Genomic DNA, 26,630 nt, shown 5'->3' with positions numbered 1-26,630 from the left:
TAAGAGCACCAAAAAAGAAATATTGATTTTTATAGTAGAGAAAATGAAAAAGCAACTGAGGACATTTGAATTTGGAGTTTTGTACAATTAATTACCGAGATTTTAACAGCTGGACTGTAGGCTCATGCCTGTAATCCCAGCACTTAGGGAGGCTGAGACAATGTAATCCCAGCACTTTGGGAGGCTGAGACAGTGTAATCCCAGCACTTTGGGAGACTGAGACAAGAGGGCCATTTGAGCCCAGGAGTTCAAGACCAGCCTAGGCAAAGTAGCAAGACTCCATCTCTGAAAACAACAACAACAACAACAACAAAAACCGAACACTTAACAAAAGGAAAAAACCTGAATTGTGAGTTTATCTAACCACTGTGTAAAGAAAAAACTCAGCTCAGGAATAATGGAAGAAAAGATACGGAAAACGAAGTCCATTAAATTTAGAACGTGGTAGCATAGGATGTTGGGAAAGAAATGAAACGTTCTAGTTCTGATTTTACCCGACTAGCTTTAAGACCCTGAGCAAGTCACTCTCTGACCCTCTATAAATATGTTTAGTTAAACAATATTTAAAGTGTCTTCCAGATTAAACATATCTAAATCAATGAGAATGAAAACTAGAGAAAAAAGATGCAGGTTTAGGCAGCAATAGACTAGAAGATGTGGCGGATTTTTATGATGATCTGAATATGAGACAAGATTGAAAACGAAGAAAATTAATGCTTGTAATGAATAAAAACTAGAGAAGCATAGCTCTGGAAACTTAGTCAGATATCATTAGTGCTATGTTTTCTGAGGATTTTAAATGATATGATATGCCTGGGTTTGCTTTTCTAGTAAACTGGGTAATTTTGATCTATGATATTGATGAGTATCACAGTATTCATATTATATATCAGTACTTTTTTGTGGTTATATAGAAATCTTAATTTTCCTTTTTAAGAAATGATCATGGAGGAAGCTAAATAGTAGATTTTGTGCATGTGTTTTATAAAGGTAATTCTTTATGGCAGATTATTGTGATAGTATTTGTGAATTATTCCTATAACTATAATTGAAAATATTAAAGATGAAAAATAATGTAAATTCTATGGCTTATTGAACTCGAGTAAATCATATATTTTGGCCAATATTAACCCAGTTTTTATGACATATATCAGCAAGGGAGCTGACAGGTAGCATTTTTGTCCATTTATTGATGCCACGAGGCAGTTATTATGTCGATATGGAACAAAATTTTGAAAAGACTGAATGGAAACTACGAACAAAGAAGGTGACTACAAGAGACTCTGAGTCTTTATTCCTTTTTCCATAATATGGCAGAATAGATTACTGCATTTCCTTAATTTGATGGAGACATTGCAAAACAGATTCTTATCAAAAAGAAGAAGAAAGCCAACACTGAGGGAAATAGAGATGAAATAGACAAAACGCATTCAGACCAGATAAAAAAGCTCCAGCAATAATCCAGCCGTGTGACGGTGAAGACGTGAGCTACAATGGGAATGGAGAGGAGGTTAGTTTTGGAAGGTGGCAAGGTAGTGGATATTGTTCTGAAAAGTTCTGCATCAGAAACTAAGAGTAAAGTGGTATCTAATTTGTTATTTCATTCCCTCAATGTATCTAAAAGACACCTAAAACATTTATTGAGATCCTTCCAACATTTTGTTAGAAACAGTAAAAGAGCTATAACAACATACAAAAATGAAACATAATAAGTAAGATTAATGTTACGTGAAGAATAGAATAACAATAAAAATGTACATTCAACACGCCTAGTTAGAACTCTAACAAAAAGCTTTACCTGTTTTTCTTATTCTAGAATTCGAATACCGGGTATCAGTATTTTTATATAAAAATACAGAGAGGGATCTTTAACTCCAAATTTTGTAAAATAACACAGATGTATTTGCTGTGATTGAACTAATACTCCAAAATTAAAGCTGTATGCAGTTCTCATAATTACATGTAGTATAATTGAAAGGATAGTTAGTAATTAGGAGAGTTCCTTCCATCTCTTGTTTACCAAAGAAATGGTGAGAAGTCCATCTCAGAGGCTAAGAGTCTAGATCTATTCTCTGTGTCCCTTGTTTCTTCTTGTTTCATGTTCTAGTTTTTCCTGGAATGTCTGAGTCTTGCTTTGGATCCTTAGTTACTAAACTGAAATCTTTGCTTGTGCACTTTTTTCCAAACACCGTCCTTGAATACTATCACTGTGCTTCCCTTCAATTAGTTCAACAAAATTTAGGTTGCAAATTGAATGTCTGTCCTGCTTGCCCCCCTCCCCTCTGATTCATCACTATGTAGTGATGAATGGATGCAGCTGTGTTCATGGTTATGCAGGTTAAACCCCTTTTCTTGGGAAGTACTACATTCTTCTGCAGAGAATAGGGAGCACATACAAATTCCCTTTGATATAGAAACCCGGCATTTCTTGTGCAGCACTTGAATATATGTCTCACAACAATTAAGCTGTACCTTAAATTATAATACCCTGGTTAATTTCTAAAAGCCCGGTAGTATGTTGTTTGCATGACGATTATGTGGAAAAAAATACACATACACACTTAGGAAAGAAGTGTTAAAGATCTTTAGTTAAAATAATACAACTACGAATTATATTTTTCCTCATGGCTTTTCTAGGCTTTTATGTTTCCTGTAAGTAGAGTTGCTTTTTTTGTAAAAATACAATTAAATGTGCGTCCATTGCTGCATATGAAGAGAAAGGGGCATTCTATTGAGAAGAGTAATGATGTCTTGAGCCTCTAAAACCCAAATTGTACCTTGAAAATGGGACATACCAGAGGAATAGACAGAAGTAGAGTCAATGATGTCAAAATAAGCAACAAGAAAATGGACAAAATATACTTATTCATGAGATAATCTTTATTTATTTATGTGGCCCCCTCTTAGATTTCTTCAGGTATTATACCTCCCACCTGATTAAAATTTGTAAACAAGTGCATTCTAACCAGGGATGCTGTATATAATTGTATGTTTTCCTTGGACCATGTATGTGACCAGACAGTAACAAATGAAAATGTTTCCTTTAAAATATCACTATTTCCTTATTCTGTGGTGAATCTATGGAATAATGTTTCTTTCTGTTTCTTTCTTTTGGTGTTGAAAAGGAAACTAAGTGTTCTTCTTTAAATAAAGAAGAGAGTATTTGTCCTCTGTACTCCATATGGAACATGGTATGTAGGTAGGATTACCTCTGAGTTCTAAAGACATGCTAAGTATAATCATTTTAAAGACGTGATGACCAGGTATCTGTTTTGCTGGACACAGAAAATACAAATGACTAAATCGGTGTTGTTTAATCACAGCTCTCAGGAGAGCCACCTGACAAAAATGATGAGAGCGAAGTTTTCCTAGCAGTGTCTCCATATTGTTTATAGCATCTATACCAATCTAGGAATTCGACTTAGGATTGTACTTGAAAAAAGAATTCCTCTACTCATTTTCATCTTCCTGCATTTCCTCATACCTTTCCCACTCCCTAAGAATTGTCTTCCTTCCCCTTCTCTTCGTTCTTGAAAATACCCCTCATTATCCTACTTTCTCAATGAAGACTTCAACCATCACCATGCACGCCGATCTCCAGCTCACTGACAAATATCTGAGTTTATGGTCAGTTCCAACGAAGTGCTTCTGGTTGTCTACTGTGTGTGAATTTTCCTTTCCCTTGAGGGTATCACAAATGTCTTTTCAGTTCTTACTTATAGACTTTCCATATAGTAGTTAACTGCATATTATATCTAACTCAACGTCTAACTGTCTAGGATGTGTACAACGCTAATGCGACTGTGCCAGCCTGCTGTCTTTTCTCTGCCCCCAGGTTCTCAGAACATAGAAGAGTGTTAGGCACACTCACATTTAATATATTGTTAGGTTGTTTGCTTTGAGGCAATGTCATCCTTATTAGCACAAGGCATTATATTCCCGAATAGCAGAATACTCCTCCATTCATGAAGTTTGGTCTTATACATTTTCTATATTATTGCACAACAAATAAAAGACTTTGGATTTCCTTATATAAGTATATTGACAGATGACTAACCCACTTTTCCTATGTTTTATGACTGTGACCAATAACTGTAATTTTTTAAAGGTCCTCCCGGACCCCCAGGTGAAAAAGGAGATCGAGGTCCCACTGGAGAAAGTGGTCCACGAGGATTTCCAGGTCCAGTAGGTATGGCAATTATAGCTAATCGTATACCGTGAAGATAGATGATGTACATCCAGGTACATGTGTAGGGGAGGATCGCTATTTTATTTATATCCTGCAGAGGGTGTGTGTGTGTGTGTGTGTGTGTGTGTGTGTGTGTGTGTGTGAATGTTGGTGGGGGGTGGTAACTGTTGTAGTAGCCTCATCATATCATATATTGAATGATAAGCATTACTCATGATTTTTGAAGAAAATAAATGCTTTAACCAGAACAACCAAATGGAATTGTTCATAAGTCTCGAGAGTGACATGTATATAATAGACAGCAAACAGTATAAAGCAGACCCAACCTTAGATCATATGTGAAGGAGAGTACAAAAATTATCTTTGCACTGAATATATCATCTTCACATTTGCAAGCTATCTCATTTTTAAGACATAAAAACTCATACTAGTAGTGAGTTATGAATCACAAGCAAATTGGACTGTATTTCTTATGTAGTATTTCGAATATATCTGTTTAAACTAATGAAATCTGAATGTAAATATTGGCTAAAATATGGATGACATTTACCTTTGCTGACAGTCATTCTCTGTGCTTTACTAAGAGCAAAACTGTTTCAAATTGTTTTCCTCTAAGTTATAACATTGAAAGAAATATTTTGGAAAAAGACAATAGAAGACACAGAAGAGAGAACATGAACTTTCGTTGCTTGAAAAAATAAAAAAGATAATAACATGATTGTCATGTTAGCCTTGGCTAGAAATCAAATATCTTGCTTGCTGTTTGATGATTGGAAGTACGTTGCAAGCTCTAATTATAACTAGAATGGTTTCTGTTACCAAAAAATGTCTAAATACCATGTACTTCATCTTACTTTTCTGTCTTTTGATTATATAAAAGCTTCTTCTTTCTGATCAATGTATTGACTAGCCCTGGTCACATCAGAAAAGTAATTTTTGACAATGAAAAGCATGAACTTGATACCTACCTAAGCAGATATATGTATATGTATGTACATATATAGTGTGTGTTGTGTATGTGGCATATTATATGGGAAGATAGATGATACATCCAGGTACATGTGTTTTATATTATGTATATAAAATAGCAATCCTCCCCATATATATAATAGGCCAAGTCAGATGGTATTGGCATTGGTGTGCTTTTGAATGCCTTACCAGGAAAGAACTTTTATTCAGGAAAGCGTTTCTACTTGACTAATGCGAAGCAGATACTAACAATGTTGCATTAATGTCATAAGCAGGGGAAATGATCAGTATTAAATCTGCTGCCAGACTACTGTTGCCAAGGGTCTGTTAGCTCCTCCATGCAAATTGCAATTGTCAGAGCTCTATAACTCAACCATAGAAGTTCAGTCTGGGCTACAGCTTGCCATACAATGCTTCATCTTGGGAAAATCTTCTGCAGCTGTTTCTGAACTATGAATATATGAAATAGAAGGATGTGTACATTTCAGCTTGTGTCTTTGATTTTGTTTTTTTTATTGTAAATTTACAATTTGTCATGGTTTAAATTTACAGGGTAAAAAGTGATGTCATAATTTGTTGCTTTTGGTACTGCTCATTTACACAAATAGGCATTACCCAGTTCCTCATAAAAGACAGGTCGAGTTCCTGGGGTAATCAAATGACTCTTTTAGGGTATCAGGTTACCATTTAGTTTGGTGCCCTGCAAGAAAAGTATTCAAAATATCAGGCATCTTTCCTAATGAATTATTCCCTGATTACTTGCTACATTCTGTTCATTTCTCCACCAGATTGTCTAACTGCCTCATATTTGATACTGAAATCAGGAAGCAAAGAGTATATGATGGACAATCATAGTAATTCTACTTTCTAAATTGAGCAGGTTTATCACGTCCCCATCTGTCCATCCATTTGAGTCTACTAAACTCAGCTTGACCAAATCAAACTCATCTAGACTTACAATCATGATGCAAATATCTGCAAAAACCTAAATGGCTGTCCTAGTAGCCTCAAATAACTAATACATTAAATATCATAGAATTATGACTGACATACTGCGGTGGATATTATGTTTACATATGCTTTATTCCCCAAATAAGAACAAATTTATTTTAGAGGACTATTTCCTTGAAAGCATGCTAGGGAGAATGGCCTATCACCTTTCACTCAAAAAATATGTGGTGAGCACTTTCTCCAGGCCTGGTGTTCTACACTACCCTGTAGAGCATGTGTAAACAGATACAGAATCTCTGAATTCACAGAGCTTCCAGGATGATAAGTAATAATATAAGTGAGGCAAATATCATGATCAAGGATTTTTGATCTCACGTGCATTCCTTTTAAGGGGCCGATTTTAGAGTTGTTTTCCCATGACAACAATGTTTTGAAGGAGAAACAACTTTCTTTTCTAAAGGAATCTCTGGGTGGGCCATCTAAGGAGCTGTTTATGTCCATGTGATCAATAACAAGGTAGTTTGACCTGTAGGCATGAAAGGGGCTATCTACATGAGATGCCCTGGGAGAGAACTGAAGGCTCCTCTGGCTGCAGACTTTTCATCATCAACCAATACTATTTACTTTCCTTACATAGTCTGAATTTTCCACCATAGGAATCGTGCCTCCGGAAGAGAATATAAAGCTCATCTTAACCATGGATATTGGAAGAGAGGAACCATATTTTATTAATGTTTATATCCATATATATCTTTACCCTGGCCCACCCCTTCTCATAGGCTCTGGCCCAAGAAGGCCTCTCCCTCAGGCTTCAACAAGGACAGGATCCCTAAATATACACCTGAGTAAGGAACGTTGCCTGGCTCCAGGCTGTCGCTCTATGCCTGAGTGTTGAAAGCGGGTTTCTTCTGAAGGTAACAAATGGTGCCAATGAATCAAACAGTGTCACTGCTAACTGTGTACATATCATTAAATAAAACTAAATTTAGAAGCCTTTACAACAGGCTGGTGAAAATAATGAGGATGAGGAGGAGGGAGAGGAGAACAAGAAAAGCTAACATTTACAAAGTATTCATTACATGTCAGGCACTTTTCTAAGTGGTCTACATGTATGAGCTCTTTTAATTATCATATCAGCCTGATGATGCGGAAACAAATAATACACCCATTTTACAGGTGCAATGCGCAGGGAGGTTAAATGAGTTGCTCGAGGTCAGTCAGCAACTGGTAAGTGGCAAAGCTGGTATTTGAACCCCAATGGGCATGAGTGCAGAATCCATGCCCTTAACCAGTCTGCTACATTGCAAAAAGGAGCCAGAACAGAGCAGGACACCTAGGATGTGTGAATAATTATCAGACCAGCTTTATGTAAGTGATTTGATCAGTGGGATCTTATGGAACTATCTCTGTAAAATGATGGATTCTGATTGGATGATGTCTAATGTCTCTTGGAACATCCCATGGCTGAGATTCTGTGTAATTGTTCTTACATTGTCCATGAGTTAGAAGTAGGTGCCAGACCCTTTCCCATTGCCACAGATTATTGTAGAAAATTAGTTAATTGCCTCCTGAAAGCCTCAGGGAATCTGATCGTATGCAGTAAAGCTCAACAGCGGTGCTTATATTTTGGGGACAACATTTTCAAACATCATTAAACAAACAAGTCACATAACTCCATAGGCCATATAGAGTCTGCTTAACCATCTCCCAGAACAGAGCTAGCTCTATGACTGCCTGATTTCTATGAAAGTATCTCATATGCTTCATTTACAGACTTATTTGCTCACCCATTGAAAATGTACTTGATTTGTAGTTGAACAACCTTGAGTTTTAGTTGAACAGCTGTGTTCTGAGCATCACTGTAAGGTACTTGAGAAGTCAGCATTGGAGGGGCTTCTCTGATGCTCCTGTCTAAAGCACGCACCATGGCATTCTCTATTCCATTACCCAGTTTTTCTAAAATTATAACCCCCAAATTACCGTCTTTCTTTGCTACCTTTCTCACTATCTGTCTCTCATTGTTTCTCTACTCTGGAAGATCTGTTTGGATAAGAATATTTTTAACTCCAGGAATGTACTGAGACTGGTACAATATATATTTCTTGAATTAATGAAGGAAATAGTAAAAGTGGAGGTTACTTGTGAATGGCACTCTACAAAGAGTAGGGGAATGTTTTCGAATTTTTTAAATTGGCAGAATTTACTCTCAGTGTTTTTATTTGTAAATTTGAATGACAGGTCTCAGTAACCACAGGTGCAGAAGTCTCACTACCTTGCTTACATAGTGAAGGAAGGTATAAATATTAATCAGCGTGTACTGAGAACAGATGTTAGGTCTTTGTTCGGCTGTGTACTATGAAGTCCAGCCAATATATACTACTTTGTAATTAAATTGAGTTGAAATGTCCTGACTTTACTAATATTTCTATACATAGTTTATCACTTTATTGCTTTGGGAGCAATCGTTCTAAACATAGTTTATCACTTTATTGCTTTGGAAGTTTGCTTAATTTCTGTTGGAATCAAAGTTTTATACTGGGTTAAATAATATTTCTTACTATTAAGAATAATATACTTCTTAAACTGAGCACTTCTTAGAGGGAAGTTAGCCCAGTTTTAGGTGTCTCTATTAATAAACCTCAAGAAAAGATTTTTAAAATATATTTAATATATATAAGCCCTGTCTTCTGGAACTTATGAACTAAAAGTAATATTCCAAAATGCTGGTATTGGGAAAAGATGTGTAATCAATTTCTTACAATGTGCCTCCCCAAGGGATCAAGTGAAACTGGGTGAATGAGATCTCTCTGAATTGATAATGACACAAAATAAGATGCCGAAACTGTTACAATAGTTTATCAAGAACCACTGAACTCTAGGACAAAATATTTTATTTCATAGGAATATAACATTTTCTTTTGTATGTAGTTGTTATGATCACCATAGTAATATTGGGTAAAAAAATAGCCATTTTCAGTTTTAATTTAAGCATATAAAACCCTAGATTTGTTTCAGTATATAGTACATACTCGTAAGTAAATCTGTGTATCGTGTGTGTGTGTGTGTGTGTTTATGTTTATTTACAATGGGATTACAATGAAATATGTAAGAAGAGGTCCATGATAGATAAAGTAATATATTTCAGAGCCAAGACACCAATTTATTTTATAAACACTCACTGATACTTTACATTGCTTGAGTTGTATTTTTTTCTAAGGCGAATCTTAAGAATTCAATTTTTAGCTTATACATTTTAAAGTTGTCATTTCAGCTACAGCAAAATCCTGCCATTTGATGATTACTGGTTGACTACATAAGTCTTCTGGTTAAAACTCCAAGATCTATTTTTTTCTAATGTGCTTTTATTTCTACTAACAATATGTTATTTTTTGAATAGCTACAATGTGCTGAATGTACTAAAGTTTATATTTATGGCTTATATTATCTTTCAATGTCAAACAATACATTTTAGGAAAGATACTATTCCTTCATTTGGAGATTCTCTAATTTCATATTCACTTATAGAACTAGATGTTTTCATTATACTCTCAAGTCTGTATGAAAATGAATTATTACCTCCTTTTTTTCTTCATTAATAATGTAGGTCCTCCAGGTCTTAAAGGTGATCGGGGAGCAATTGGCTTTCCTGGAAGTCGAGGACTCCCAGGATATGCTGGAAGGCCAGGTATTATGATAATGTGTATTTTCTTTATAGAATATGTAGAAGAAACACCAAATAATTTACATATATACATAATGTTATATATGTAGTATATATATTTTTAAATTCTTGGATGATAAAAAGTGGTCATTGTGTGAGTACTAGTATTCACATTTTGTGGTCTAAAAATGATTTCTGAAATCACATTTTTGAAACTGACTTCTGTTCACCTGAGGAAAGTTTCTATATCCCAAAGGAAAATCATTTAAAAAAACACACAGGATTTATAAACTTTTCACAATAATAAATCATCACGAACAATGATATCCATCTTTGAACAAAGATAGTTGAAAGACTGGCAAAGAAAAAAAAAGGAGCAAAGTATAAATACTCATTTAACCACAACCGGCCAGACTTTGTGAAGTTACAGTTAGCAAAATACAGAGAAGTCTGAAATCCTATCCTCTGCAAAATAAATTGTCTGCTATTATCTACTAGTGCTTAATCATCAGGGTTGTTCAGCATTTTGAAATGTACACACATGATGATATTATTTCCATCAGTTCTGCCAGTAGCCTAAGCTTGAATTGCAGACTTTGAACAGCAATTTTAGAAAGAGCTAGGCTTACTGTCTCCTAATTTCAAAGTGAATAATCATCAAGAGAATAGAGTCGGACCAAGTGCAGAGGTGAGCACCTGTAGCCCCAGCTATCTGAGACGCTGAGGTGGGAGGATTGCTTAGCTCAGGAGTTTGAGACGAGCATGAGCAACATAGTGAGGCTCTGTCTCTAAAAAATAAGAAAAAGAAATAAAAGGAATAGAGTCCCTATCACTGAGGTATTTTAAAAATACATTTTATTTTTAGAACAGTTTTACATTTATAGAAAAACTGCACAGAAAGCATAGCGAGTTCCCATAAACCACCCATGCACACATGGTTTCCTCTATAATGAACATCTTGCATTAGTGTGGTACATATGTAACTGTTAATAAACCAATATTGATATATCATTATTAACCAAAATCTATAATGTACATTAGTGGCCACTCTTTGTGTTGTACATTTAATGTGTTTCAGCAGAGGTATAATGTCATTACAGTATTAGACAGAAGAGTTTCGCTGCCTGAAAGGTCCCCTGTGCTCCACCAACTCTATTCCCCCCTGCCACCATCTCTTGGCAGCCACTCATCTTTTGACTGACTGTAGTTTTGCCTTTTCCAGAATGTCATATAGTTGGAATCATATAGTATGTAGCTTTGTCAGACAGGCTTCTTTCACTTAGCAATATGAATGTAAGGTTTCTCTATATCTTTTCATGGTCTGATTGCTCATTTCTTTCTTTCTTTCTTTTTTTTTTTTTTTTTTAAGATGAAGTCTTGCTCTGCCACCCAGGCTGGAGTGGAGTGGCATCATCTCGGCTCACTGCAAGCTCCGCCTCCCGGGTTCATGCCATTCTCCTGCCTCAGCCTCCCAAGTAGCTGGGACTACAGGCTCCCACCACCATGCGTGGCTAATTTTTTGTATTTTTAGTAGAGACAGGGTTTCACCCTATTAGCCAGGACGGTCTGGATCTCCTGACCTTGTGATCCGCCCGCCTCAGCCTCCCAAAGTGTTGGGATTACAGGCATGAGCCACTGTGCCTGGTCGCTCATTTCTTTGTATTACTGAATAGTTTTCCATTGTATGGATTTACCACAATTTGTTTATCCATTCATCTATTAAAGGACATTTTGGTTGCTTCGAAGTTTTAGGCTGGGCGTGGTGGCTCACACCTGTAATCCTAGAACTTTTGGAGGCCAAGGCAGGCAGATTACTGAGGTGGATGGATCATTTGAGATCAGCAGTTTGAGACCAGCCTGGCCAACATAGTGAAACCCTGTCTCTACCAAAAAATACAAAAATTAGCCAGGCATGGTGGAACATGCCTGTAATGCTAGCTATCCAGGAGGCTGAGGTGTGAGGATCACTTGAACCCGGGAGGCAGAGGTTACAGTGAGCCGAGATCATGCCACTGCACTCCAGTCTGAGTGACAGAGTGAGACTGTGACTCAAAAAAAAAAAAAAAAGTTTTAGAAATTATGCATAAAACAGCTATAAACATTAATGTGCTGGCTTTTGTGTGGACACAAGTTTACCTAGGAGCGTGATTGCTGGATCAAATGGTAAACATATGTTTAGCTTTGGAGAGGATTATTTCATTCATTCACCCAGTCCACACAACTTGATGAGGGGTCACTGTGTGCTGGAGATAAATACAGCACAGCTGCTGTTCTGAAGGAGCTGGAGACAGAAAAAAATGCATAAGCAATTAGCTATAATGCCATGTGGTAAGTAAACAGCCTTGGTGAGGTTGGGCAAAATGCTGCATGGAAGTAGAGAGTACGGAGTGATTAATTCCATACCGTAAGAAAATGTGTTACATAGAAAGTGGTGTTTGTTAGTGTCAGACTAAAAGAGGTCTAGAATTTCTATAGGTTTGTGTTTCTCAAACTATAGGAGGCATTGGAATCACCACGAGGATGTGTTAAAACAGCTTACAGGACTCCACCCCAGAGTTTCTGATGTGGTAGGTCTGGGATTGGGCTTGCATCCTCACCAATTTCCAGGTGAAGGTGATGCTATTGGTCCAGGGACTATATTTTGAAAGCCATTATGTTTAGGTGGGAAAAAACAGCGGAGAAAAAGTAATCAAGCACAAAGAAAAACAAGGGCAGAGGTAATAAGTCCCTTGACAAAACATATCCTTAGGACATCACTTCTTATTAAAAGACACCAATCTGGTAGAGATGTGAGCAGCAGTGCCGGGTGCTGCTCTGGTTGTACTGCAGACTAAAAGAAGGAACAATATAGTCTGTCCTGAGGCCGAGGCGGGCGGATCACAAGGTCAGGAGATCGAGACCATCCTGGCTAACACAATGAAACCCCGTCTCTACTAAAAAATACAAAAAACTAGCCGGGCGTGGTGGCGGGCGCCTGTAGTCCCAGCTACTCGGGAGGCTGAGGCAGGAGAATGGCGTGAACCCCGGGGGGGCGGAGCTTGCAGTGAGCCAATATCGCGCCACTGTACTCCAGCCTGGGGCACAGAGCAAGACTCCGTCTCAAAAAAAAAAAAAAAAAAAAAAAAAAAAAAAAAAAAAAAAGAGTCTGAAGAAGGTGGTAAAATTAGAAATAAGTTCAATAATTGTCAAAAATGAAATATGTAAAAACAGGTCCATGATAGATAAAGTAATGTATTTCAGAGCTAAGACACCAATTTATGTTATAAACACTCTTTGATACTTCACATTGCTTGAGTTGTAGTTTTTTAACAGCCTGGACTACGCGAATGACATCAAAAACGTTATCAGGTTCTGAAACAAAAAGTTCAAAAAGAACATCCTCCATCTATTTTCTTCTATTCTCCCTGCTACACTCCTTTTCTTCCCACCTTGCCCTTTCCTTCTACATGGATTAAGTACACACTGCTCATAAGGTTACAGTGCTAGAAACAGGGAAATGGAAAGTAAATAAGACAGTCTACAACTGAAAAGATACACAAACATGAGAAGAGAAAGAGAAGACTTCATACTTTCTCCATGCATAGCTGATCTATAGAGTAGTGCATTTATAAGACCTGACATATTTACTTCAGAAAGTTTGGAGGATTTAATTGAAGTCAAACCTTGCATATCTTCAAAATCCATAGAAGGCTCTGTTCTACCTTGTACAACAAAGTAGAACTTTCAGCATGCAAATAACGTGCTTCTGTCCATTTTGCCTCTTGAAGTTCATTCAAAGCCTGATTGTTTCCCTCAGGGTAAGTTATGGTCATTTTCAGGATTATCTAAAATATTAGACCATACATAGTTCATTTATTAATTCAACACATTTACTGAACATTTTCTCTGTGTGATTCATGGAGCTATCTACAGATGGTTGAACACATGAGTCTGAAGTTTTGAGGAGAGGCCAGAGATTAAAAGACAAAGTTTAGCTATGATCATATAAATATTCTTCAGAACCCCTGATTTTAATAATATTTTATGGGTAGAGAGTGGGAAGGTACAAAGAGAAGAGGCTTAGCATAAAGCTTTAAGTAGTTCCAGAAGTACAGGCTGAGATGAACAAAGTAGCAAATGGAAGAGAAGTAGCCCAACTGAAGAAGAAAACCCAGAGAATAGAGCATGAAGAAAGGCAAAGACAGAGAGTTTCAAAGGTGGTCAAGTAAGGTGAAGTCTACAAAAAGCTCTTTGCAACTGCTGCTTCGGGGATGTTGCCATTGTTCAGAGCAGATTCTGTGGGGTGGAGTGATAACCAGATTAGGGTATGTGGAGGAGGGAATGGTTGATAAGGGTTGGAGATGGGGTACAGCCAACTCTTGAGCTGCCTTGCTATGCAGAGGAGGAGGAAGAGATGCACTTTTAGTTAGTTTTGTTTGTTTCATTGTTTTTTCTTTGTAGGAGGGATCTGAGTACCATTTACATGCTTATGGAAAGATAAAATAGAGGAGGAGTGGCTGAAGACAGAGGAAAGCAAAGCAAAAAGATAGTGTAGGGTTAATGAGAGGGTATAAGGTGAGGAATTCAGGGACCAGGAAGAAGCAGTAGGCTTAGGAGAGAGGATGATCACATTTCAAAATAACTTTAAAAAACGAGGGGTGGAGAGGTGGGTTACAGCTGCAGAAAATTTGGTTACTATAATTAAGGCATGTATGCAAAAACGTCTAGCCTAGTATCTGGTTCATAGAAGAGGCACTTAAAAATGTTTGACATCATGATGATGTTATTGAAGACACCTCCTCTTACATTCTTTCAAGTTAGACTATCCTCTTACATATGACCTGGTTCTTATTTTTAAATGGCTTTTAGAAATATAAGTTACCTTTTTTAAAAGAGTAATACATAGGACAGGAGATAGTTAACTCTAGGTTTGGACCAAGCCCTTGCATTCATTTTTTGCCAAAGGTATCATTCTGAGGGGCCAGTACATTCCTCTCCTTTAGAAAGGATATTTTTGATGTTTTCAAGTGTGAAAAAAAATTTCCAAGTATCATCGGTAAGCAAATCTCTGAATCATGTTAAAATGATAGAAAACATTTGTTTATTTATAAGGAGATAAGGCATTTCCTTTTACCATCTTTAAGAGGAAAAGTCACAGTGGTGTAAGGACAAAAGCAAAATAAAAACATGAAACTAATTTTTTATTTATCATAGAATCTGAGAGCTACAAGGGCCTTTCGTGGGTCAGTGCTCCGGCTTAAGCATATCTGTTCTGAAATATCTAAGGCAAGTTGCTGTGTGAAAAGACTTCTAAGAACAATACATAGTTTCTTTCTCTTTTCTCATTGTGAAGATAATGTTGAAATAATGAAATTAAGCTTGCTTATTATGTTCTCTTTTATGAAAAGAACTAGAACTGATCAGTTACACTTTGTTTTAACTCCTCCCTTCCCAAGTTTTTAACAGTTTCTTAGACCTTTTTCCTCTTGGACAATCTGAAAATTTGGTACTATATTTTATTAAAGCATGCTCTCAAAAAATAGGAAAGGTTTTGGGTGCTTTGTGGTAACAACGATTTGTGCCAATTTAACAGTACCTGAAACAACTCAGTTACAATTAAGAAATGAATGTAATGATACGAAGTATAATCACATTATGCAAAGCAATTAGAGAATTAGAAATTTGGTATTATGACCCTGATATAAAATGGTTGGCATTTCATTATACATTATCTTCAAAATACAGTTTCAATTGGGAATAATTTTTACTCTTTAAGTGCCTCAAGTCTCATGCTACTAATTATATACATTATATTATATATATGTATTTTTTTAAGTTGGTAAATTAGGATCCAAAAATCTTCTCTAAGAAATACATAATGACACGTGTTCAAAATAAAGCACAGATGAAGATAATGTAAACTAGAGAAATCAGAAATACATATAAACACTAAAATTATATATAATTGTACCATAAAAAATGAACTGAGATGAAAAAGGTTTTCTCTCATTCCCTGAGAATAAAATCACAGAGAGAAGATTCCAGCTAAGCTTTAGGAGGTAAAGAATAGAAATAAGAAGAACTAGATCTTTAATGTGTATCTTTTATGGGCAAAGTGCGTAATGAACAGGCAACTCTACAATGGAAAGCATTATTTTTTTATTTCCTAGAAGAATATACTTTAGCTCAGAAAGATTTAAAGACTTGTCCCAAGTCACATACCCAGTAGGTGGCAGAGCAAAATAACTCAACACAAGGGTTTCTAAATTATTACTATTATTCTCTCAAAGTCTGTGATTGTTAAACTACATCCTCTGAGCTCTAGGATGAAAAGGTTGAAGGTTCTCGATTTTGCTGGAGGGAATCAAAAACATTAACAAAGATTTTGACTTAGAGACAGAGAGCACTCGGATCAGTTCTACATTTGTGTCAAGACAATAATTAGCAAGATCTGATTGTATCTGATGGCTGTTGGAAGAAAACTCACTAAGCAGGAACAGCACCAATCTTATGAGATGAAATATCTTCTTGGTACTAAAGAAAGATCTGCAGACCCCTTTAAAAATCAACAGTGGGTGAAGTGGCAACCCCTTGGCAAAGACCAAGATCTAGCAATGTTTCCGCATCCATTTGAAGCCCTGACCCTCGTATAAAATATTGGTACCACACCCCTGTATAAATGGATGAGATTTCTCTAAACCAAAGTTGATCATCCTAGAGATGAGAATGCTCCAAGGATCTTCCTACCTTCTCCATGACTAAGAATCTCAACACTCCCAGAAATTCCTTGGCAGCCCAGTTTTGGGGGATGGTACACTCTAAAGAAATGAAAACCATAAATTGTAATGTGAATAGAAGAATGGGATGTGGGAGCTGATGGAAGGCACTAGACTTCCTGGGGGTGTGAGTAAGACCACAAAGGAAGAGGAGAAAAGGACGATGAATAAATACAAAACAAACTCCTTATTCTTCAGGTTTGCTTGATTTAGGAAAATGGGGCATTTAGGGCCTTGTAAATAATTTGAAATATCACAATACTGGGTTCATAATGGAGCTTCCTAAGTAATAACTATTATTATTATTAATGTCAATGCTATTATACATTTCAATATCTGTCAGTTCTTACACATTTATATTTTAATTACCTTGTGATGATCTGTCTATAGTTAAAGCAAACATTGTGGATTGCCCTGATTAAAAACAAATTTTTTTTTTTTTTTCTCAAGGAAATTCTGGACCAAAAGGCCAGAAAGGGGAAAAGGGGAGTGGAAACACACTAAGTAAGTATATAGTATTTTGTTTTCTGTGTGAATTCTCGTAATAAGTAAGTCTATGATATACTAGAGATCTGGGTTTGAGGCAAATGTTGGGAACTTCAGCACAGATCCAGAGAGACTGTATGGAAGCCAAACATAATTTTCTACAAATAAGCATGCTAATTGGAGTAAAACACATGCATTCTATTATACAACTCTTTCAATCTCATTATCCGTTTGTCTTTTGTTTTTCTGATGAACACTATTTTCTAAATATTCCACATAGAAAATTGTTCAATTTTCAAGTCAATTTCTATCCACTGACGGTAAATCAAGCTTATGAGTGGAAACAATTACAACCTCCTTCCTTACTAAATGAACCCTTAAATATAAGAATTTGGACAGTTTTAAGAACACTGAAAAATTAACACTCGATAGCTGGGGCTTTTTGTTTTGTTTATTTTACTAAAAACTTGAAATGTGGTATTCCATGTTCTAAACCTTTAAACCTGCAACAGAATAGATTTCACAAGAATATTTGTCAATCTAATGCTGACCTCATGTTACAATATAAGCAACCTGCTAATTGGACCTTAAAAACTGAGTATTAGATGAGATGTCTTCTATTTGCCATGCTGTAAGTCAATTGTTGTGTCTAGGCTCAATGTATACTGATATGATGAAAGGATTATGAAGAGGAATGTGGAACGCCCACTTAACTTCTCAGAATCAAAAGGCTCCCTGTTTTGTATTCCCAGTAGGAACTACATGTGATGAGTGTGTGTCTATGTGTCCGTGGGATAGCTGATACAAACAGGGTGATCATAGTTAATCATCAGGGGTCTGTTTTAGACAGATAATGGCAAATCCTTTTATGTACCAAAATCTAGCAGTTTTTAATTGTAATCATTATCTAGAAATATACAGTACCAATTTCTCTGCCTTACAAAACCTAATTATTTTAACCTAGTACTGTGTAGGTATGCCATATTTAGGCAAAGTAGGGCGTGGTGGTGAGTACCAGCCATTAGAATAGTCATTAGTGTAATCATGATGCTTTCAAAGTACAACAGAGTATTGTGTTTCTTCTGAGTACTTTAGTGTTACTTAATGAGTATTACTGTTATTATTATATTAAAACAAAGAAACATTAGTCTGTCTTTTCTCCATTGTATCCATTTGTTCTTTAAAGTGGTCACTTTTGCCTGCTGTATACTTTTTTTGTTTGGTGTTTTTTGTTTGTTTGTTTGTTTGTTTTGAGATGGAGTCTCACTCTGTCACCAGGTGGGAGTGCAGTGGCGCCATCTTGGCTCACTGCAACCTCCACCTCCTGGGTTCAAATGATTCTTCTCCTGCTTCAGCCTCCTGAGTAGCTGGGACTACAGGTGCACACCACCAGGCCCAGCTAATTTTTGTTATTTAGTAGAGACAGGGTTTCACCATGTTGGCCAGGCTAGTCTCGATCTCCTGACCTTGTGATCTGCCCACCTCGGCCTCCCACAGTGCTGGGATTACAGGCGTGAGCCACTGTGCCCGGCCCACCTTCTGTATATGTTTTACTCGACTTACTTCTTTCTTTCTCCTTTTCATTCCATTTACTTTCAGCTAAGCTCCTCTTGAAAAGTTCTCCTTCTTATCCTTATGTTTATCTTTATCTCTGCCTTTATTTTATCTTTTGTTTTCTTTATCTCCTTTTCCTGAGGCTTTCGCTGAGCTTCTTAACATTGACTCTAGTCAAACTTTGCAAATAAGAAGCTATTTTTTAATTTTTAGTCTGCAAATAGCACCCCGCTCTCTTCCATCACCTAAGGTTATCAAATGCTTTGAACATTTTCTTCAGATATGTTCAGAAATGTTTTCAGTTACAGATATTTTAATGGCTATTTTGGATTTTATGTACCTACTTTCTTTGAGGAAGCAGTAAGAGCAATGTTTGTATACAGCCTCTGAATTCTCCACCAGGCCCTCCCTCCTCATATAGAGTATATAACAACTGCATAATGCTTAAAAAAGAATGATACACATAAACATCTAATGTGGTACATTCTGCTTTTTGCTGATGTTAATATGTCAGTCATCTGTCCATATCATTAAATATGGCTCTACCTCTTTTCTCTCAATGGCTACACGTTATTCTATTACTCAGCTATACCGTAATTACCATAATATAGCCATTCACTCCTCTCATCCTGAACACTAAATGATTTTTGTTTGCTTTGGTCAGACTTTAATAAACAATGCTATATTCAACACTCCAACATATAATCTTGTGGGAATACTTTTTAATAGGGAATTTGCTAGAAGTAGAATCAATGGTTCAAAGGTTATATACATTTTACCATTTGATGAATTCTTGTAAATGGCTGCTAAAAGCTTGTACCAACTTATTCTGTATGAAAGTACCTGATTCCCCACATCTGTAGATAATTCTGGCAGGTGAAAATGTATATTGAGTTTTTTAATATGCATTTTAAAAATTTTTTCAGGCTTTCTTTAAATATGATTAAAATAATAATTAATTTCCTCTTTTATGCATGTGTCAGGACCAGTACAACTCACTGATCACATGAGGGCGGGGCCCTTTTAAGATCAGGTGGGTTGGGCGGGACATCCTCTGCTACCATCTCATTAAAAGGCCCTTCACCTCTGGACAAGTCATCTGCACAACTGACTTCCAAGATCCTTTTGTGACTCCTCCAAATGACCTTGGTTCCCGTGTTGTACCTGACTTCCACGTGGCCTCCTCTCCTGCTCCCTGGTGCTGTTTGGGTGTCTGCTCCCACGCTCATACCTCTACTTACTCCAGTTACGCCACCATCACTCCTCTCCCCTATCACCCCCAACCTAGACACCTCTCATGCATGGACTGGAGGGCTGCTCTAACCAGTCCTCAGTTCTCTGTCAGCCGTTCACCTTGAGTCCTGAACTGAATTTAGTTTATTGAGTTCTAGGAGAACTGCTGTGTTCTCACCCTAACGTGGAAGAGTGATGTTTCAGTCAAGCAAAATGATTCCTACCATACCGTATAACACTTGTGTGAGGCTCTGTCCTAAATATCTCAATTACCAATTTGTGGTTTGGTAGTATTTCTCATCATGCTTTGCTCTTGTGCAGTGAGACTACAACTAGGGTGTGAATTTTAAGTATCCTATCTAAAACTCATACAATGATAGGAAAAATCCATTGGTTTTTCATTTGATTTTTACTGAGGACTCAGCTCAATCTGAAATGAATACTGGTCTTTTTCCAACGCATTTTTGATCCAAGTAAAACCTGTGAGTCAAGGGCTTTTTTTTTTCTTCTTTTTCTTTTCTGAAGAGACAGAGTCTTGCTCTGTTGCACAGTCTGGACTACGCCCGTTCACCTGAAGTCTAGAACCCAATTTAATTTATTGGGTTCTAGGAGAACTGTCACAGGTACTGATAATATCCAAGTTCTTTCTATTCAAACATTATTCTTAACCAGAGATAGGGATGTCAGAAGAAAATCCATTCATTCACTCATTAATTCATTAATTCACATGTCCATTGTGTACCTCCATGAGCTGGACATAACAGCTAATAAGAGAGATACTGTCTCTGGTTTTACAGAGCTAACTGTCCCTGAGAGATGTAGACAAATGAACACGCAATTACAATACATCTAAGCTATATTGGGGGAAGAATAGGGCTGGATAGGTATGCAGAGGAGATAAAGAGTTTTTAGTTCCTTAGAATATTTTTTAAAAATTGATTCTGAGTTTACCTTCTCATCTTCTTATTTTCCAAATTACAGTGTGTGTGTGTATATACATATATATTATATATATGTATATTTATATATATATATATTAAAGTTTTTAAGTGAAGTCGAGCTTGGGCAATTTATCCAACCCATTTAAACCAAAAATAAAACTTTTCTTATATTACCTGGTCATTTCAAACAAAAACATTTTGATCATGAAAAAGAATACCAATATTCTTTTGTTGTAAAAAGCTCTTATGGGATTCCATGTTATATTTTTGGTTTCTCTCTACTGATCAACAGATCACATTTTCACAACTCTTCTTTCCTTTAAGACCCAAGATTCATACAATTCAGATGCTAGTAGAACTCTAGATAGTATGCCTATGTGTATCTCAGCATTTTGATTTCCACCTTTGTGTAATGAACATGTTAACACCTACCTCACAGGGTTGTTGTGAGGATCAAGTAAGATACTGTGTGTGTGAAGATGCTCTATGAAATCATAAAGTGCTTTAAAGATGTAAGGTATGCTTCGCAGTGATCTCTCTGAACTGGAATAGCTTTTCCTCACTGGTATAATGCAGACATTTTTAATTTGTAGTCAGAGTAGGAGTGAAAGCAAAATGAAAATGCAAGAAGCTGAATGTCATGGTAAAAAGAGAGATGCTAGAGAAAAAGAGAAGATTTTATATTAGACAGAGCAACGCAAGTGTGACCAGATCACAAATCAATGAGTTTGTCTGAGTTGAGCAGAAGAACATTAGTTATAAATAAGCGACTAAACAGAGTACACTCCAGAGGCCAGAAGCTGTCACCAGAGGTCAGAACAAAATGTCAGGCTAATAAAACAAGAGTCCAGGCTCTGAAGGACAAAGCATGGGCCCAAGACACTGCTGATGAGAAAATTCCGAGAAAGGTTGAAACAAGTTAGAGTTGTCAATGGTACTCTGGTTTCATGCCTACATGACATTAAAATCTCCAGAAATAAAAGGGAGAGAAGAATTAGCCGCTTGTTCAGATACTCCCGAATATTAGCAGGCTAGCAACATTGAATAGCCAGTTTACACAAACATCTAGAGATAAGTTGTATCTCTTTTTCCTTGGTTTAATTTGATGAGACTTCCTGTCCCATTCTGCACTGGAAGTCAGGTAGAGTATGAGCAGGTTTCTTCAGCAGACCTTGGTCCACATCAGGCACAGGACGGCCTCAGTCCCAGAGATGCTGGGAGACCATTCCAGGGATTCAGTTAAAAAGTCATCTGACATCCTAGACTAAATATAGATTTTTCAGTGTGAAAAACGAATGCACACTTTTCAAATTAGGGAAGAAAGGCTTCTCTTCTCTCTTTAGACAAAAAAAAATGGATGCTAAATGCTCTGTTCAAATTATTGGCACAAATGGCACAAATTTTATCAACTTTAAAGATGTATAATGAAGAGAAAAGAAGCCTGCAATAAGCTCTAATGCTAGTCATAGTGAATTGTCTGCTGTGTTCTCACCTTAACTTGGAAGAGTGATGTTTTAGTCAAGCAAAATGATTCCTACCGTAAAACATAACACTTGTGTGAGGCTCTGTCCTAAGTATCTCAATTACTGAGGACTCAGCTCAATCTTAAATGAACACTAGTCTTTTTACAAAGCATTTTTGATCAAAGTAAAGCCTGTGAGGCAAGGGCTTTTTTTTTTTTTTTTTCCTTTATCTTTTTTTTTTTTTTAAGAGACAGAGTCTTGCTCTGTTGCACAGGCTGGACTACAGTGGCACCTCCATAGCTCACTGCAGCTTTGAGCTCCTGGGCTTAAATGATCCTCCCACCTCTACCTCCTGAGTAGCTAGGACTTCAGGCACACACCACTATGCTTGGCTATTTAAAAAAGAAAAAAAAAAAGAGATGGGATCTCACTGTATTGCCAAGGCTGATCTCAAACTATTGGCCTCAAGCAATCCTCCTGCCTCATCCTCCCCAAATCTTGGGATTACAGGTGTGAGCCACCACACCCAACCCAACAGGGTTTTTGGTGCATTATACATTAATCCTCAGAAGAGCATCTGGGTGAAGGACTATTATCCCAGTTTCTAGAATTATAAGCTGAGGCTTACTGCTAATTAGTGGAAGAGCAGAAACTCAAAGCCAGGTCTTTACATCTCCAAAGTCCTGATGACTCCATTCAGTATTCCCACACTAGTGTTATGTATTTTCACATATAAACATCACAGATATGTCATATGGAGAGTGTGCAAAGAGAAAGAGATAGGTAGAGAGAAAGGCAGAAAAGGAAGAAATTTGTAATGAGCGGTTTGGTTTTCTAGAATGGGCCTAGTAATTTGAGGAGCTAAAGAGATAAAAATTCTTACAGCAGATCAAATTCCAAATAAGCATTCTCAATTATTCTTTGTTTATGTTTCTACCTTCATAACTACTCCAGCTATTGCCTCTAGTCTCCCTCCTAAGGATATTACTCAGAAACATAGTCTTCCCGGAATGCTCACAAAGCTTCCATTATCACTAATGAGAGCTACTTATGTGCGCCTGGGGAAGCGCTACCTGTTAATATTCTATCTTTATTTTGGTAACGGGCTCAGCCTTAACATTTTTCACTATTATTCGGCCGCTACAATGTCTCTCTTTTCTATTGTGTCTCTTTTTTAACTCCATAATGTACTTTCTTAGTAGCACTAGTTATGAGTTAGCAGAACTGAGTGTACCTGAGTAGGGATGGTTCCAGGTTTCTTAGGTAAATGCTGCTCATCCTTGACAGTTACATGGTGTTTCTGTGGATTCACAAATTAGCGTTGGCTCACACCTGTAATCCCAGTACTTTGGGAGGCCAAGGTGGGCAGATCACAAGGTCAAGAGATTGAGACCATCCTGGCCAACATGGTGAAACCCTGTCTCTGCTAAAAATACAAAAATTAGCTGGGTGTGGTGGTGCATGCCTGTAGTCCCAAATACTTGGGAGGCTGTGGCAGGAGAATCGCTTGAACCTGGGAGGCAGAGGTTGTGGGGACCCGAGATCATGCCACTGTACTCCAGCCTGGAGACAGAGCAAGACTCCTTCTCAAAAGAAAAAAAAAAAAATGCAGCATTCCATTAACATAATAGATGTGTTCCTTAATAGAGTGTATAGCTAATATAGGCATACTGTGGAGATATTTTGGGTTTAGTTCCAGACCATGGCAAAAAAAAAAGAAAAACAATTATCACAATGTAACATGCCAGACAATTTTTTTGGTTTCCCAGTGCATACAATAGTTATATTTACACTACACTGGAGTCTATTAAGTGTGGCATAGCATCATGTCTTTACAATAATGTACATTCTTTAATTTTAAAATACTTTGTTGCTAAAAAATGCTAACAATCATTTGAACCTTCCGGAAGTCGTAATCTTTTTCTGGTAGAGGCTCTTGCCTCAGTGTTGGTGGCTGCTGACTGATCAGCGTGATGGTGGCTGAAGATTGGGGTGACTGTGGCAATTTCTTAAGATAGCAATGAAATATGCCACATTGATTGAGTCTTCTGTTCATGAGAGATTTCTCTGCTGCATGCAATGGATGCTATTTGATAGCGTTTACCCACTTTAGAATTTCTTTCAAAATTAAAATCAGTCCTCTCATACTCTGCTGCTGCTTTAGCAACTAAATTTATGGAATATTCTAAATCCTTTGTTGTCATCTCAACAATGTTCCCAGCATCTTCCCCTCAGGAATAGGTTTTATCTCAAGAAACCACTTTCTTTGCTCATCCATAAGAAGCAACCCCTAATCGGTTCAAGTTTTATCGATTGCAGCAATTCAGCCACATCCTTAGGCTCCACTTCTAATTCTAGTTCTCTGCTTCTCTTATTATTTATACCACATTTGTAGTGACTTTCTCCATTAAAGTCTTGAACCCCTCTCAGTCATTCATGAGGATTGGAATCAACTTCTTCCAAATTCCAGTTAACCTCAATACTTTGACCTTCTCCCGTGAATTATAAATTCTTTTAATGCCATATAGGATTGTGAAACCTTTCCAAAAAGTTTTCAATTTACTTTGCTCAGACACATCAGAGGAATCACTCTGTAAGGCAGTTATAGCCTTACAAGATGTATTTCTTAAATAATAAGACTTGAAAGTAAAAATTAATCCTTGATCCATGGTCTACACAATGGATACTGTGTTAGCAGGCATGAAAACAACACCAGTCTTTTAGTCCATCTCCATCAGAGCTCTTGGATGAGCAGGTGCACTGTCAATGAGCAGTAATATTTTAAAAGGATTTTTTTTGTTTCTGAGCAATAAGTCTCAACAGTGAGATTAAAATATGCTGTCAACAGACGTGCTGTCACCCAGGCCTCGTTGTCCTATTTCTACAGCACAGGGAGAGGACATTTAGCTTACCTCTTAAGAGCCCTAAACTTTTCAGAGTAGTAAATGAGCATTTCCTTCAACTTAAAGTCACCAGCTGCATTAGCTCCTAGCAAGGGAATTAGCCTATACTTTAAAGCTTTGAAGTCCAGCATGAACTTCTCCTCTCTAAGTATGAAAGTTATAGATGGCATCTTTTTCAACACAAGCTGTTTCATCTACATTGAAAATCTGTTGTTCAGTGTAGTCACTTTTACCAATTTTCCTAACTAGATCTTCTGGACAATTTTCTGAAGCTTCTATATCCACATTTGCTAATTCACTTTGTACTTTTATGTTACGGAGATGACTTCTTTCCTTAAATCTTATGAACCAACCTTTGCTAGCTTCCAACGTTTCTCCTGAAGTTTCATTACCTTTCTCAGCCTCCACAGAGTTGAAGAGAGGTAGAGCCTTGCTCTGGACTTGGATTTGTCTTAAGTGAATGTCATGGTTGTTTTGATCATATATGACGGCCACTAACTAACTAAAACTTTATATCGGCAATAAGGTGGTTTGTTTTCTTATTATTTTTGTGTTCACTGGAGTGGCACTTTTATTTGCTTTCAAGAACTTTTTCTCACATTTACAACTTAGATATCTTTCATCCTTTCAGCCTATCTTGACTTTCAACATGCCTTTCTCGCTAAGCTTAATCGTACATAGCTTTTGGTTTAAATGAGAGATATGCAACTCTTCCTTTCACTGGAACATTTAGAGGCCATTGTTAGGTTACTATTTGTCTACTTTCAATATTGTTGTGTCTCAGGGAATAGGGATGCCTGAGGAGAGGAAGAGAGACAGAAGAGGGAACAGCCAGTTGGTGGAGCAGTCAGAATACCCACAACATATATCGACTAAGTTTGCCATCTTTTATGGGCATGGTTTGTGGTTCCCCAAACTAATCACAATAGTAATCTCCAAGATCACTGATTGCCATAACAAATTCAAGGGGTCTTCAAAAGAATCATGGAAAATATGTACTATGAAAACACTATACTTGGAATTCAAAAATTTTGCACTAAAACAAGCTAGCTTATTATAACATGTCTGAATAGAATCTAATTTGATGCACAAAGAACAATGAGGTATCTGTTTAAAAAGAACCCCTATCAGAGCCACATAAATATTGCTAAAATGGAACCAAGAACACACATAACATTTGTGATGAAACTTGTTTGGAAGAATGGTGAAATCACTGATACTTTATGAAAAGTTTATAGGCACAGTGTTCCAAAGGAATCAGCAGTTTAACAAAAAACAGAACTCAATTTTACCAAGGGATAAGGAAATGTTGAAGATGAAGCCTGCAGTTGCTGACTAGCCACATCAATTTGTGAGGAAAAAAAATTCATCTTGTTTGTGCCTTAATTGTAAAGAACTGAGACAGCAGAACAACAGCCAACACCTCAGACATCCTAACTGGTTTGGCTTGTACAACTGTGACTTAGAAATGAAGGTTGAGTAAAGTTTTTTCTAGATGGGTGCCAAAACTGTTGTGTCGAGATCA

The 26,630-nt window shown here is 37.0% G+C and overlaps 1 protein-coding gene across 3 annotated transcripts in view; it reads left to right on the top strand.

The window, feature by feature from the left end:
* MSR1 (macrophage scavenger receptor 1) overlaps positions 1-26,630 on the top strand; it is an 83,702-nt gene that overhangs the window by 32,832 nt on the left and 24,240 nt on the right. For 2 of the 3 annotated variants that reach the window (XM_073017955.1, XM_007961718.3), the window contains 3 exons: positions 4,109-4,189; positions 9,714-9,794; positions 16,976-17,029. In XM_073017955.1, the coding sequence (XP_072874056.1) occupies positions 4,109-4,189; positions 9,714-9,794; positions 16,976-17,029 (216 nt within the window). Of the gene's footprint in view, positions 1-4,108; positions 4,190-9,713; positions 9,795-16,975; positions 17,030-19,548; positions 21,256-26,630 lie in introns of those variants that run through there. The other variant, XM_007961721.3, reaches the window with a different exon arrangement.

This window comes from Chlorocebus sabaeus, chromosome 8 (assembly GCF_047675955.1).
Source record: "Chlorocebus sabaeus isolate Y175 chromosome 8, mChlSab1.0.hap1, whole genome shotgun sequence".
NCBI lineage: Eukaryota > Metazoa > Chordata > Mammalia > Primates > Cercopithecidae > Chlorocebus > Chlorocebus sabaeus.
Note: the sequence above shows the minus strand (reverse complement) of the source record. Positions and strands in the feature narration are given on the sequence as shown.